General features: G+C 41.3%; 1 protein-coding gene across 3 annotated transcripts in view; it reads left to right on the top strand.

Moving 5' to 3' along the window:
• Nucleotides 1–4,843: 4,843 nt before the first annotated feature.
• The window catches only part of ESRRB (estrogen related receptor beta), a 240,160-nt gene continuing 228,157 nt past the window's right edge, over nucleotides 4,844–16,846 (top strand). For 2 of the 3 annotated variants that reach the window (XM_042445916.1, XM_042445917.1), the window contains exon 1: nucleotides 4,844–4,942. In XM_042445916.1, the coding sequence (XP_042301850.1) occupies nucleotides 4,941–4,942 (2 nt within the window). In that variant the 5' untranslated portion in view covers nucleotides 4,844–4,940. The remainder of the gene's footprint in view (nucleotides 4,943–16,846) is intronic. The other variant, XM_042445918.1, reaches the window with a different exon arrangement.

The following is a 16,846-nucleotide window of genomic DNA, read 5'->3' on the forward strand; positions in this document are numbered from 1 at the left end:
CAGGATGGAGAGGCTGGGCCAGGAGATGCTAGTTAAGCATTGTCTGCATGGACTGAAAGAAACAGCCCCATTCCATTTTGGAACTCACCCGTTTAACCATGCATGTGGCCAAAATGGGAGTAATACAGACCCAAGCCATGCTCTGGGGCTTAACACTCGAGCAAATTAAATCCTGGTTTGCTCTGCTTCAAACCAGAAAGAGTGAATTATAGCACTGGCATGTGGACTGTGTGCTGGTATGGAGATAGGCTGAGGGGCAAGGCAACCAGCAGAAATGATAAGGAGCAGGCTCCCTGGACCGGGTGAGCTGCTAGCAGCATTGCTGGCCATAATTGTTTTTATCACCTGTTTGTGAGTTGGTTGCACAAGTGCACAAGTGGTCAGTTGCACTATCGACCCATTGCACACCTCATGTGAGAGAAATGATGACAAACACTTCAGGTTACCAACAATACAGTAGATTCAATAAAAACATTAACAAACTGGCCAGTCCAACAAGGGTCAAGGGGTGATGGGGGAAAGAGGGAAGTACAGGGAGCACCCTGATCATGCTGTGCCAATGTTTCCCTGGGCGCACAATGTGCCATAGGGGCAGTCGATCGATAATGCAGTCAAGTGACCGGTCATGTGGGGTATTCAATGCGTGGGATGGGGAGATAATTGGCAGCTGCTGGTGGAGCAACAGTGCACTTGTGTGCATGCGTTTGTGACAGAATGGAAAAAACAATGGTGTCCTTGCAGCAGGAGAGAGAGGTGCAGACTGCACATCAGTTGATGGACCGTTGTGGGACCTATCAGTGCAGTCAGCATATTCTCCTCTGAATCAGGAAACCCTGGGATAAACCATCTTTCCCCCTCAATCTGCTTCCAGCACTAGTTAAATATACAGTGTGCCTGCACCAACCACAGACTTGCCATCTGTGGATTTAAGCTTCTGCAGAGAGCAAGCCCTGTGCTGTATGTGCACGGCAGTGAAAACAATGGATTTCATAGAATCATAGAATCGTAGAGTTGGAAGAGACCACAAGGGCCATCCAGTCCAACCCCCTGCCATTCACGTTTTTTGCTATCTGCAGGGGGTCCAGAATGGGTCTCCCTTGGATAGTAAAGGACTACTGTACTAACTAAATAACTGATATAAGATCTCAGCCATTATTTTTGTATTCCACCATCAAAATGTATGCTTGTTTCCTACAGAAGTGGGCAACTTGTGGTGCTGTGGTGGCATGGAACCCTTGCCTTGATCTTATGTGCTCCAGTGTCAGTCTAATGTCAAAAGCCTTCTGAAAGTGGTCAGGCGCCAAGGAATAACACCTTATTCTTCTCTGATTTTAGAAGTGAAGCAGCTTCAGTCCTGATTAGTGCTTGGATGGAAGACTATGAGAAGAATACCTGGGATCTCTCTTGGAAACATTGGAGAACCATTCCTGCTAGTCAAAATTAGTGTTCCCACATGTTAGGGCTAGACACTCTCCTCCCTCCCTCAGGATGACCTAGGAATCTCAGGGAGATAGTACAGCCATGAGCAGTGTGTGCGTATGTATTTCCTTCATTTGATTGACTGACATGGTATTTTTTTCCCTCAAATAGTATATTCTCTGCAACTTTGGCTGATGCTTAATGTATCATGGCTAAGGACATCACTAGGGGACTGTTTCATATAGCATCATCCTTGTAATATTACCAGGGCTCATGATATCACAAGTGATCATCCTAGGTAACATGTTTTGGTCTGCAACGACAGTGCTAGGGATAGTCTTCACATGGAAACCTCAGTCAGAGTTAATAGTACTTAGCTAGTTAAACATATGGTCAGAGTCAGTATAAGAGAGTTTCCTCTTTCCTTAGGAGAAGAGGGTAATTTGAAGAAACATAAATGTTAATTGGCTCAAGTTTATCTTGGCATCTGATGTTCTCTTAACTTTTATAAAAAATAGAAATAATTTCCATTTATTATTCCAACATAGCTTGCTAGCACCAAGGACATCTGGACTTGTTTCTTTAAAAGGCAGCAAAGGAAAACAACACAATGCAACTCTTCATATTTCATTTATCACTTGCAACTTTAAACAATGATATTTTCCAGAATAATATTAGTTTAACAATTTTTATTAACTTCCATATTAATTATTTTGTATAGGTATGGACGGACACACACACACACACACACACACACACACACACACAGTCTAGCCATCCATCCCTGAAACTGAGAATTGAATATATGTCTTACCTTATCCCACATTCAGGCTTACATGACAGGCTCTTAAACTTCCTTGCAGAGCTGTAGTCTATGTTATTGAAAATTACACACTGTGAGTTGTGATAAAAATGATTTTTCTAGGAGTTAAAAATCTGTTTGTGATGTTCTCAAGCCAAAAGCTGGTAACTAATGAATTACAAGTAACATAGTCTCTGTGACTCATTATATTTTTCTATGGTGTACCAATGTGGGTACAACAAAGTCATATTTCAGAAGTAATATAACAAGTGGGAATGGTGTAAACATCCCCTCGTGTAATGAGTAATATATCTCAAGTTACATTTAGTCACTTTTGAAGAACATTTTAGGCTATTTTAGATGGAAATGTTAATGTTGTGTAGATTATTCCCAGTGTATGCCATTATCTTATGAATAACAACTTTTCTCACTAAGGACCGTGTCGCACCACTTAAATAACCTGGCTTACCTCTTCCGAATTGAAGTGTTGTTCGGATTGCAGCCGGGTCCTATCGCAAGGATTTTGCTGCCAAAGCCACTGGGCGAGTTCAGTTCAGCTACAGGCCAGGTCCCCGGGTGCTTCAGCAGTCATTTTTTGAAGTCGGAAAGATCCAGGTTTCAAAATGAGGCTCCCGAAGCACACCTGGGACCTGGGCTCACTTGGGGGCTTCGGCGGCAAAATCCTTGTGATAGGACCAGGCTGCAGTCCGTATTTACACTTCAGTTCAGAAGAGGTAAGCCAGGTTATTTAAACTGTGTGATAAGGTCCTAAGAAAGTAATAGAAGTAGAAATTTACCTAACAAATCACTAATTACTGAATGGTAAGGGCAATGAATTATTGTTTGGGGTTTTGTCACTGAAGTTAACAAGAAATTTAGAATACATGATGGGTGAATAAAATTGGTAAATTTTGGTATACAGTATAGCTATTCTATCAGAAACTCCCATTAGTAGAATTAAATAAGTGCTTATAAGTCCAGGGGAATTTTGCATCAATACATTTTCTCATCTCATCTTACCTGCTTCAAGATTTTTGAGAACCATGCCATTTTTCAGAGACTAAGGGCAAGTCTACTGTACTACATTACTTGCACCCTGATCTGAGATTTCTAGATGTTGTTGTTATTGTTGTTGTGTGCCTTCAGGTTGTTCCCAGCTTGGCAAGATTTATTCAGAGGAGGTTTGCCATTGCCTTCCTCCTCAGTCCATGTAATGGGGGTGGCAAAGATTAATCTTTTTATCAGCTGGGAGACTGGGGGAACTGTAGTCCAAAAAGTAACTTTTCCCAGATCTGCTTTGGTATGCAAGTTCTTTCTGAGTTAAGGAAATGAGCACTCCAAGCATCTAGGTTAGGAGGACATTAGTGTGCTAAGACATAGTAGGGCAGACCTGCTTGTCTTGTGAAAAGCTAGCGGGGCTGGACCAGTCTTCCCCTACTAGATGAAACTTTGGTGAGTCCATGGTGTTGGAATACTTTGCCAGGCATTAGGGGCTGACCGAGCATGTTCTCTGACATCTTTGCAGCCATGATATCTACTGGGTGACCTTGCTTGAGTCAACTTCTCTCAGCCTCAGAGGAAGGTAAAGGTCATCTGAACAAACCTTGCCAAGAAAACCTGGTGATAGATTTGCCATGGGGTCACAGTAAATCAGAAATGACTTGAAAGCACACAACAACAACAGCAACATTCAAAAAGGAATGATGCCCTCTAGAAGGTGGGAGGTCTGGGGTCTATTGGGTAAATAAGGCCTTTTCTGGGGATAACTATTGGTAGATGTGAGAAAGTAGAATAAAAACTTACTTAAAGACTGGACACAAAGTTGGGGAATCTCATCCTTCTCACCTGCAATTCATCCTCAATCGTTTGTCAAATTGTCCATAACTCTCAGTGGAACTGGTTCCTCTGCTGGCATTCAGTTGTTCAATGGTTTAATAATTAATCTCAATACATTTTTTAGAACAGACCAAAATTCATGCTGGCTGGGGGATTCTGGGAGCTGTAGTCCAGCAAGTAACTTTCCCAAACTCTGAAGTCTTCAGAAATATTCAGGTGTGCTGGCATGGTGTTTTCTAATTCATGGATGCGTTGAATGGAGTCAACTTCAGTTTGGGCCTCTGATTGAGAAAGAAAGGTTGGCTAACTTCAGCAGCACTTAGCCAGGTGTCAAGTGTCTGAGAAGAGGAACTTCTCAAAAGCAAGGCCAGGAATCTGCATGCCCAGTTTGTAAGTCTACTTTGACTCTGTCTTTGTCCTTGGCAACAGGAACATTTATTTAGCCACAGACCACCCTGGCATGGCCTGGCTTATGTATGTGAGTGTGTGTTTCATGCATTTCATTTTGTTCAGTTTGCTTCAAGTTGCTATACTGCTGCTGGGGAAGTAATTGCTTTGCACTTTGCTTTTGCTGTGCCCACGGGTGACTATGGGGGTCTTCTCCCTGGATGCAGCATGGAGTCAAAAGCCCAGCGTTTGCCGCTTTGCCTAAGACCTGCTTATATTTTCCCCCTCCCTTGTCAGCTGCCTGTTATATCAATCACAGAGCTGGGAATCTATTTATAGGTTGGGACTCAGAGTACTGTGTCCTTAGTCACAAAGAGAGACAGAGACGCAGAGGGGGGACTCTCCGCTGGTGCAGGCGGAACCAAAAGATATCTAATCGGCAATTAGAAACACCTGAGGGGGCAAAGGAAATTCTACCCGGCTCTCCACCTCAGTCATGTAAGTACCTCTCTGCTGACCTTTTCTTTTGGGATGCAGCATCTCTTCTGCTCCCTCCCACTGCATCAGTGTGTAAAATTATGGGAACATACATCTTAACAGGGCAAGAAGAGGGATGGGATGTTACGATATCAAAAAAGAGAGAGAGACAGAGTATATCTTCACTTTTTTTTTTGGAGAGGGAGGAAGGTCAAAGTGAGTTATTTCAGAACTTGACAATGACGGGACAGTTTTTGTTGCTTGATCACAGAACATTTTTTTTTGTCTTGAAGCAAATGCTTGGAAGTTTGTGCCAGATAGCATTGTTTGTAGAGTGCAAACAGTTCCTATGGTCGAGGTGCCAAAAGGCCAGCCTTCAGTGTAAGTCACTTTAAGGACTTGTCAAGGACAGGTGATAAGTTTTCCAGCATTGATACAAAGTCTGAAAATGGGGAAACTTCACAGGTGAAAAGTCTGATATGAATATTCTCTAGCAGACACATGAGAAAGAGGAATATTACTGAATGCTTTTGATTCTGAGCTTTTAGTAGCATGCATATGTGCATGTCTTTTTATTTTCTTTTTTTAAAAATGTCCCTAATTAGTATATGAAGTCTTTCACAGTGATAAAAGGAACGCATGACTTTGAGAAGACACTTTAGTGACATCTGTGTCAGTATGATGAATGTCTTGTGAACCAAAAGCTTGTTTTAAGCAGTGAACAAACAAAAATGCCCTTTTGTAATATGTCTCTGATAAAGACAAAAAAATCAGGTTATCTTAAACTCTAAAAGGTATAGAAAACACATGTAATAAGTGTTTAATCTTTATGTGATCTGGTGTTTTATTCTGACAAGCCAGTGAGAATGTATAGCAATTTATATTATCCTATAGGTTTGCCTTAAGGTTGCTATAAATTGGAAATGACTTGATGGCACATGACAACAACAACAACAACAACAACAATAATTAATTTAGAACTTCATAATTTTCATGCTGCATTTGCTTGCATTTTATTGACAATGAAAGGAATTCTACGTGGATACATCATCTTTCTAGTTATTCCTTTTAACACTTTATTTCCTTTTAATGAAGATTACAATGTTTTTCTTCCCCATACATCTTTAAAATGTAAAATACATTCTTAAATAAACTGCTCTGGCAACGTTTGACTGAGGAAAATGAGCTAAAATGTAAGTTTGATATGATTTCAGCTATATTAAGGGCATAATTGATTTCAATGAAAAGTTAAAAATAACGAATAGTAGTTATAATGTTTAACTAAATAATTATTATGAATAAATGCATATCATAATCTATTTGTTTTGCTGTACATACATTTTACAAGTAAACAAATTTTCTTTCAAAAGTATTTATTATTGCTTTTATTTAACCAAACTTACTGTTGCAATGTTTGGGAGAGTCAATATATAATCCTCCCCACCCTCCCAGCACCATACAAATAAGAAAAAACAAATTCTGGTTTACTGAAGTTTAACAGAAAATAAGAATGTTTCATACGACTATTAAAATTGAAGATGCACTTAGAAAAGAAATATTAAAAAAAAATCCAGCCCATACAAGAAGCTTTGTAAAATACTTTGTTTGCTTCTTTTTTTGCATTTGTACTTAACAATTAATAATTTTATGCAAAGGAAATTTATGTTGGATGCACATAAAGATCCATATATTATTTCTTTGTCATGGTATGGTCATCAATTGTATAAACAGAAGCCCAGTTTTTTCCCCTGTAAAAACACATTGATTAGATTCTGTTACAAATTATGATCATGTCTGATCGGTTTTTTTTTTAAATGAAGATCATGTATTTTGCAGGTGCAAGATACAACCTTTTCCCTACAAACCATATGCAAAATTGTATGACGGCCCTATAGACATACTTGCCAATCTCAATGGTTAATAAAACCTTCTTTGGGAGTTTGGATAGTATAAAGTAAATCTTCTTAAAATTTATCTTCCTGTATTATTTAGACACTTCGGGCACATTAAAGAATATGTTTGAAAATACACCTATTTGTGTATGTGTATATTTGTTTATGTATCTCCTGTTCAACCAGCAGATTCTTTTTTCTTGTTTTAAGATAAACAAATAACTATCATCTGAGAGTAGGGCATAGGGGTGCTCTCCAGTTTCAGTTTTTGGATAGTAATAATAGGAAAACTTTTGTGCATTGTGCTAATGAGATGTTGCTATTTTGTGGTCCCTGCTTCTACAATTGTTCACAGACCTTCATCAATGTTAATCAGATTTGTGTTTACGTCTCAGCTGTGTTGTCTCACTGGGTCTGCTTGCGATTTTGAGGAATGGAAAAACTGTCCCAGTCTCACTCCCTGTTTATGCCTATAAAGTTGTATTGTTTGACCCACTTTGCTGCCCCTTCTTCCACAGTTCATCAACTTCTGAAAATTGTGCCATACCTGCATGCCAGGTAGATTTTTGTACAAGTGTGTGAAATGAGTCTATGAGCCTAAAATGATGAGATGAAAACCTAGATGGCAGGAATGGATATACTGGTATTACTTAAATAATTATAAAGCTTAAAAGCTCACCCTAGTTTTTAAAAGACAAGAAAGCTCTTACAAGCCACAAATTTTGAAACGATTATGCAGCTGTCTATTTTGCTTTCTCTTGTTATCTCTTCACCTCAACATCAGAATGTCTTTTTATCATCTCTCAATTTTTACATTTCATTATGCTTTCTGTCTCTCCACCCCATCTCACTTCCCCCACCCCGAAAACACATTTCTTTCTGGAACAGAAAATAAACTCAAATTGCTGGTAGTTATGTTAATCTAATTCAGTCCTCTGTGGGTTAGAAGTGAAATTCTAATAGTGGAGCTGTTGAGGGCTTTTTTGTTAATGGCTTGGGGATTACATTGAGTTAAAGGCTCATTTCCTAATCAAACAGAGAGGGAGAGAGTGACTCCGAATATTTATGAGTCTCCCAGTGCGAGTTAAACATTGAACTCCAAAAGCAAGATCTCAGTGCAGTGGAAAGAGTTAAACCCCCTCAGGGCTGCTGTGGAAAAAAAATGAAACCAGTTAAGCCATCAGCATTTTCAACTGCTGTACAACTTCAATTCAATGGCAGGGTGTTTGCGGTGGGGGGGGGGGAAAGAGAATAATCACTTCACAATTTTAAAATGGATACTGCAGTGAGATATTTAAAACAAAGTCAGATGATGCTTCAGAACACTTGTTTTGTAGGTAGGCAAATATGCATGGTATGAATGTAGAGAGGTCTGGTAAGAAGCAACAAATACATTATTATTATTTTGATGGGTTTTATGAATGCACGTGAAGGAAGGTTGCTTTTCTGCTGGATTTAATATATGCTTCCTTTTTCATGCCTTTAGAAGTTATTACTTTGTGCTCATTGTTGGTTAACCTCCTATGGCTCTTACTTTAGTGTGTGTGTGTGTGTTCAAGATGCCTCTGGACTTACGGTGCCCATGAATTTCATAGAGTTTTCTTAGACAAGGAACACTCAGAGGTAGTTTTGCAAGTTTCTTCCTCTGAAAAATACCTTCAGCACCAGGCATTCATTGGCAGTGTCCCATTCAAGTACTTACCAGGGTGAACCTTCTTACCTGCCAAGATTAGAATAGATCTGGTGCCTTTAGGGTATTTGGGCCCCTTAGTTTATTAGTTAATTACATTTATATTCTGCTTTTCTGAATGTGAGTTCACTATGATATATTCAGCTTTCTTCTTCTCTACTTTATCCTCAGAAAAACCTCATGAGATAGGTCAGGCTAAGAGAGGGAGAATGGTCCAAGATCACTTGATTTTATGGGTCTATGGGGACTGAGAGGTTAATCTTCCAATCTAATATTCTGACTACTACACCCGTTAAAACCACACATCAAGTTTTTTAATGTGCATTTTTAAAGGATTAGGGGGTGATGCAGACCCCACATACTCCTACTAGTTTCTGTCTCAAACCAAAAGCATTCTTTCTATTCTTCTTGCTTGCCTCTGAAAGTGGCAGTAAAGACCTGCCTGCGTAATTTTTGGGAAACAAATTAATATCATTTCTAATGTGAAGTCGAAGATGTCTCTGAAGATGCCAGCCACAGATGCTGGTGAAACATCAGGAAGAAACTCTGCTAGAACATGGCCACATAGCCTGAAAAACTCACAAAAAACTAATATCATTTCTGTCACAGGGCCCCCCACTGAGGGGATGGGTGCAAAATTAAGGCTTTGCCTCAGCTAAAATTTCTTTCCACCAAATGAAATTTGCCTTCAGTTCCCAAATTTCTAGCATTGCAGACAGTCAGATGCTTAAAATCACTTCACATAGAACTTTTCTGTTTGCTGGGTTCCCATTCCCTTGGCAATTTTGCCTACCCCTTTTCTTTGGATGCCTAAATTGTATTTGTAAATACTCAATTAAATGTTGACTTTATTATGGTGCTAGAAATTTGGGGACTTTAGAAATATTTCATTTTGGAGCAGAACTCTTATAAGGCAGCCAATGCCCTCACTTTGTGTCCCCTGTAGCTACTTTCTCAGCTTGTGACGTCTATGATGCAGAACAATTACATGCAGAACAAGTACAGACAGGCCAAAATAAAGCTGCTTCGGGCCACTTTGGAGGTATGCTGTTTAAATGACACATGCATCTTAAAAGGCCAGATGCTGTGATAAAGCTGCACTCCAGTCCTTAGGCCTGGAGCATTGGTTTAACATGGCTTCTGGCCTCTTAGGATGCATGCATCATTTAAACAGCATACCTTCAAAGTGCCCCGAAGCAGCATTATTTTGGCCTGTCTGTATGGGCCCATTACGATCCCACCTCATACCTGCTTTTTGTACTAGTCAGAAAAACCACATTGAGGCCATGGAAACTTTCCTTCCCATAGAAGTAGCAAGTGTCAGAGTGGAGGCAAAGCTGATATGGATTAAAACTACACACAGTGCAATAACCTGGGGACAGGCCCTCCCAGCTGGGTACTTGGTCACTGAGCAGGTAAGAAGAAGTGGGCGAGGGGGTGGAGTGGCTCTGGTTCACAAAAACAACCTTACCTTGACCAGGATACCTGTCCAAAAAACGGTCCACTTCGAGTGTATGTACCTAAGTCTGAAGACCAAGGATAGTTTGGGGAGTCTGTTAGTATACCGTCCACCCCATTGTCTAACAGACTCCCTAACCGAGCTGACACAGCTGGTCTCAGAGTTGCTGTTGGAGTCGCCCAGACTTCTTATTCTGGGCGACTTCAACATCCCACTCGAGACCAGTCCATTAAATCTCACAGGTGCAACTCGGGAGTTCATGGAATCCATGACAAACATGGGCCAATTGGTCAGCAGGCCCACTCATTGTGTGGGTCATACACTCAATGCAGTCTTTAGTACGGAACAGGAATATCCATGGGTGGAGGTAATAAAAACCTCCGCATTGTCATGGACGGATCATTTCCTGATCAAGGCTGAACTCAGAACCACTGTTCATCCTGTCAGGGGTGGAGGACCCATTAGAATGGTCCACCCTTGAAGGCTAATGGAACCAACTGGATTCTAGAAAGCCTTGGAGGGTTCATTGGTTGGTAATGCTGGTGATCCCGTCGAAGCTTTGGTTAATATCTGGAATAATGATCTTACCAAGGCTATTGACACGATTGCTCCCAAGCGTCCTTGACAGCCCACTTCAAATCACCGACTGATCATGGTATACAGAAGAACTCAGAAAGATGAAACGGGTTGGACAATGGCTAGAGCGTGTCTGGTGAAAAACTAGACTCATATCTGACAAGACTTGTCATAGGAATTTCCTTCGTTCCTATAGAGAGGCAATACGTGCAGTGCAGAGAGCTTTCTCGTCTGCACGTATTGCGTCTGCAGAGTCCCATCCAGCAGACCTGTTTAGGGTGGTGAGGGGACTGACACAGGTTCCACCTGTGCAGAACCCTTTACTTAACCCGACAATGGCCTGCTGTGATGCATTTAACAACTACTTTGTAGATAAAATCTCTCAGATAAGAGCCGACTTGGACGCCAGAACTATAACAGAATCAACTGATGAGGTGTCCAGCAACTCCGCTGATGTGGTTATACTAGATCAATTTCAATCCGTAAGTACTGATGACGTTGACAAGCTCTTTGGTAGAGTGAGGAAAACAACTTGCCCTCTTGACCCTTGCCCTTCGTGGTTGGCCGTCCAGGGAGGAGATGCCTTGAGGGTGTTCTTAAGGGACATCATCAGTGCATCCCTTAGGGAGGGTCATGTTCCATCCTGTTTGAAGGAAGCGGCGGTTAGGCCACTCCTGAAAAATCTTCCCTTGACCCCCTGGATATGAAGAACTACAGGCCAGTCTCTTTACTACCATTTTTGAGCAAGGTGATCGAGAGGGCGGTTGCTCTTCAACTCCAAGCTGTCTTGGAGGAATCCGATTATCTTGATCCATTTCAAACTGGCTTTAGGATGGGATTTGGGGTGGAGACTGCCATGGTCGCCTTAGCTGATGACCTTTGTCTGGGCATCGACAGGGGTAGTGTGACCCTGCTGGTGCTACTGGACCTCTCATCAGCGTTTGACACTATAGATCACAATATCCTCTTGAATCACCTGAGAGGGTTAGGAATAGGAGGCACAGTGCTTCAGTGGTTCCATTCCTTCTTCTCAGGCAGATTCCAGAGAGTGGTGCTTGGGGAAAGTTGCTCAGCAAGGAAGGAGCTTAATTGTGGCGTCCCACAAGGTGCCAACCTGTCCCTGATGCTTTTCAACATTTACATGAAGCTGCTGGGAGAGATCATCCGGAGGCATGGGGTGGGGTGTTATCAATACGCTGATGACACCCAGATATACTTCTCCATGTCTCGGTCTTCAGCTTTGACTTCAGATGGCATCTCATCTCTCAATGACTGTCTTAAGGCAGTAATGGAATGGATGAGGGAAAACAAATTGAAGCTGAATCCAGACAAAACGGAGGTACTTACGGTATCGGCTCCGAACCCAGGTATCGGGATACAACCTCCAGTCCTAGAAGGGGTCACACTCTCCTCAAAGGACTGTGTTCATAGTCTGGGGGTGCTCCTAGATTCGTTGCTTCACATGACAAATCAGGTGAATGCGGTGGTCAGGAGTGCCTGTTATCAGCTTCGGCTGATATGCCAGCTGCGCCCTTTCCTGGAAGTCAGAGACCTTGAGACTGTAGTACATGCACTGGTAACCTCACGCCTTAATTTCTGCAATGCACTCTACATAGGGCTACCCTTGTGCTTGGTCCGGAAACTTCAATTAGTTCAGAACATGGCAGCCAGATTGGTCTCCAGTACATCCAGAAGAGACCATATAACACCAATCTTAAGATCACTCCACTGGCTGCCCATCAGTTTCCGGGCCCAGTACAAGGTGTTGGTTATCACCTTTAAAGCCCTAAATGGCTTGGGTCCAACTTATATTTGGGACCGCCTCCTTCCATATAATCCTCCCCGCACAATTAGATCCTCGGGGAAAAATCTATGACCTCCCAAAGGACCTTTTCAGCTGTAGCTCCCTGATTGTGGAATGGGCTGCTGGATGAGATCTGTCATATTACCACTCTAAACAGCTTTAAAAAAGCAATAAAGATGGATCTCTTTCGGCAGGCCTTTCCTGAATAGTTCTCCGGCTATCAAAAGGGAAATCTAATTGCTGACCTCTGACTTCAATACAGTTATTGTATTGTTTTTAAGTATGTTTTATGTTTTAAATTCTACATTGTTCAATTGTATTTTAAGGGGGGGTTTTGAGGGTTTGGACTGTATATTTTTAATCTTGTAAGCCGCCTCGATTGCATTTTGTAGAGAGGCGGGGTATAAATATTATTATTATTATTATTATTATTATTATTATTATTATTGTGATACTAAGCACATCTATCACAGGGTTTTCTAGGGCTCAGAGTGTGTGACTTGCCCAAGGTCACCCAGTGGGTTTCCATAGCCAAGAGGGCAATTGAATCCTGGTCTTCAGAGTTGTAGTCCAGTGCTCAAGCCATTACACCATGCTGGCACCAGGAGTGTTATTTTTAAAAAAATATATATATACAGAGATTTATTTCTATTTTTGCTTGTAAAATTGTTTCATTTCCTCTGCTACTGCCTAGCAAGCATATGTTTTCCACTCTGAGGCAGTATACACACACACACACACACAGATTATGAAAAATGTATTGTAAAGATATGCTCAGATGGACTGGTGATGGTATTTAGCTTGAGAAACACAAGTATTTTTCCCCCAAGCTGTAAAGTCTCTGGATTTTTTTTTTAACAACCTGATATTTCCTTTGAGAGCAGGAGAAAATAATATTTCCTCTTTAGAAATCTCTCCTTTCAAATTGGAACAAGCTCTCATTTACTGAAAGATCATCCATAAAATGAGGAGAAGGAAAAGATATCTAACCAAACACTATGTAAATGTTGCAGGTTTAAAAAAAGGACTATTAATGCACAGCATGGTCCTCCAGTACAATAACTAGCACCAGAGTGAATTTCCAGTGTTTATGCAGGTCAGGTTGTTGGGCGACTTGCAGATATTCTTTGACTGCAACTCCCATCAAACTTACCTAGCATAACCAGTGGTAAGAGATGCTAGGAGCTGCAGGCTAACAAAATCTGGAAGACTATAAATACTTCACCACAAGTGGCGGCCAGTGACATGGAGTAGGATCAGAATAACTCATCACAACATGGTCTGGCATATTGCACATCTCACCTTATCATAAAACATTATGGGGGAGAAGAGAAGGGGATACAGAGCAGGGCTGGCCCAAGAGATTTTTCTACCTGAGGCAAAGAACAAGATGGTGTCCATTCTATTCCATGTACAGCAACTATCTTGACAGATATTCCTTAGGGCTAATGGGATAGAATTTGCTGCAATGTTCAAGTGGAAATGGCGATATAGGACAGTGTGAAGGTTAATCCAAACTGGCCTAAAGTCTCTGGATTTGGCAGAGTTGTGTCTATACCTGTTGTTGTTAACTGCTCTTGAATTGACCTCGACTCATGAACATCCTGTGGTTGAGAGACATTGCCAAGACCCCTTGTGCGCCACTGCTCTGTTCAGGTCCTGCAAAACCAGGTCCATGAGCTCTTGAATTGAGTTCAACCATCTGGCATGTAGTCATCCTTTCTTTCTCCTTTCTTTTTAGATTATGGAACGACCTGCTGGACGAGATCCATCAATTGACATCTTTAGACAGCTTTCAAAAGGCTGTCAAGACGAATCTCTTCTGGCAGGCCTTTCCTGGATAGATATTCCCAGCCTCAGGAACCCTCTTCTCATGAGAGTCCCCAAGGTCCTCCCTGGAAATTTAAGTAGAATGCTACCGCAGTTTACTGTTTTGTTTTGTTCTTGTTTTGTAATAATGTGTATGTGTTGATGTTGTTTTAATTTGTTGGTTTTAATTATAATTGATTTAATAACTTTTTAAGGGGGGAGGGAAGTAGATTTTGATGTATAATGTATTGTATTTTATTACTGTTAGCCGCCCCGATTGACCTCAAAGGGGCGGGATATAAATATATTATTATTATTATTATTATTATTATTATTATTATTATTATTATTACTGTCTTATTCCTTTCCTAGCATCATTGTCTCTTCCAATGATTCATGCCTTCCCATGATGTGGCCAAAGTATGACAGCCTCAATTTAGTAATCTTGGCTTTCAGGGACTTGATCTGTTCTAGAACTCCTTTGTTTGTCTTCTTGGCTGCCCATGGTAGCCTTAGCACTCTCCTCCAGCACCATATCTCAAAAGAGTTGATTTTCCTTTTGTTGGCTTTCTTCACTGTCTAGCTCTCACATCTGTACATGGTGATGGGGAATACGATGGCCTGGAGGATCCTCATTTTAGTCTTGAGAGTTATAACTTTCCACATGTACTTACTGATGTCCTGATCTATCTCTCATGAAATTCCAGAATTAGCTGCAACTTAAAAAACCCAGGGCAGGGGGTATTTCTTTTCTGTTCAGGGGATTTCCCATACAAGTAGGGGTAAATTCTTATGGCTGTATCCTTCTGTACTTCTGAGTGGTCCCACTGATGTGGTATTGAATGATTTTTGCCTTGGAAGTTTTCCTTTGACCTTCTTTCCCTCATTACATTTCCAGGGATGAGGTTAAACACATCCTTTGCACTATGTTGCATTCACAATATCATCTTCCTCTGGCTCAGCTTTATGTAGATGTAGTACAGTATTAATATGGTATAGTGCTTTTGCAATATAAATTTTATTATTTTTTAAAAGTGCCAGACCTGAAATAGTAATACTGTATTGAGGGTTAGAAGATTTTGTTTAAGGGAGAGATGGCAGAGAGGGAAGGAAATCCTGCTCAGATCACTGTTGATGACTTCTCAAGGAGGAAGAAAAACAGTGGATGAAACTCTGGTATGTTTAGAGACAGAGATGAGTAAGCGCATGGGAACAGGAGCCAGCCCCTCCTCTGGCTTCACTTCATTTCACCCAGTGAGACCAAATACTTCTGTTTCCCTCTGCAGTTCTATCCTGTCCCTTCCTGCAGCTATTTGTAAGTGTTGCAGAAGGAAAAAGCAGTATTTGGGTAGGTACATGTTTCTGAAGTGCTTGTGGGGGTGGGTTGAGGGAATGGTCTTAGATGTTCGAAGGGCTGTAATGTGATTTGGGGGCAAAATTGCCCTAATCATATCATTAAAAAAATTGGGGGTGGGGTGGCATTGGAGGACCAGTGGTAGGCTTCAGGGACAAGAAAAGTAGGGCCCCAAACCTGTTTGCTGTCCATAGGCTGCTCTTTGCCCACCCCAGATTTAGGGCATTACTGGATATGGGAGAGGGAACATGCATTGTGAGGCATTGCAAGGCATGGCATCACAGATTAGCCCAACACTTACCAGAACAATTGGCCTGTTTGGATGGGCCCTGAGTGGCATGGGTAGAGGGCTCACAAGGAATGGATACAGGGGGGTTGGGAAGGGAAGATGTGCTAGTTGAATCCCATTTTGGGAGAAAGGTGGGATATAAATCCTCTAAATAAATAAATAAATAAATAAATAAATCTCTTCTTATCTGCTGTATTCTGCTTACTGGCAGGGCCATTCTTGATGAAGAAATACTATAGGCAGCAAGTTTTGTAATGGCTGAACTAGCATTCATCTATAGGGAGTGTATCCTATGGGTTCTGTAGAAATCTACTAGAAAAGCCACAAAAGAATGGAAGTGATATTCAATTATGGTGTGTGTGTGTGTGTGTGGGGGGGATCTTTACTTCAATAGATGGCTAGACCCTGGGGAATAACTTCCTTTTGATCTTCATGTCACTTTCTTGTGTTGTCAGCAGAATTCTAGTGTCCCATGAGCAACTTTATATTCCAATAGCTTTTCCAGTAACTTCAAGAAGCAAGAACACTTCCCTTTGCTTAGCATTCCAGTGTTCCTTTGTATTTGTTAGAACATGTGCATTGAGCTTGAGTAACACAGAGCCAAGGGTGGGGGTGGCGGGAGAGGGGAGAAGATGCTTCATCCTCAATTCTGAAATCCTGGCATATTCTTTCATGAAGGTGAAAGGCTGTTTCTAGCCTTAAACAGGGTGAAGTGGCTATGGATTTTGGCTGGCATAGAAGGCAGGCAATTGCTAATTATTTACTTTCTTATTAGCATACTTTTACTGCCAGGGATGGAAAAAGAAGCTTGTGAGATTTTCTGTCACAGGTACCAAAGTACTTCAACTGGAGTAGGGCAATTTGGATGACTGAAGTAGTTGTATTTCATTTGCTGTTTTGCCACAGGCAGTAAAATATGAGATGCACCTGACAAGGTGTATGTCTTTATTACTGTGGTTTAGTTGGCTGGTATATAAAGAAGGCAGTTTGTGCTTACCTCCTATAATCCCAGTGTTTTTACAGGGCTTTATGCTTCAAGACAAACACGGCCA

The sequence above is a fragment of the Sceloporus undulatus genome, chromosome 1, assembly GCF_019175285.1.
Source record: "Sceloporus undulatus isolate JIND9_A2432 ecotype Alabama chromosome 1, SceUnd_v1.1, whole genome shotgun sequence".
NCBI lineage: Eukaryota > Metazoa > Chordata > Lepidosauria > Squamata > Phrynosomatidae > Sceloporus > Sceloporus undulatus.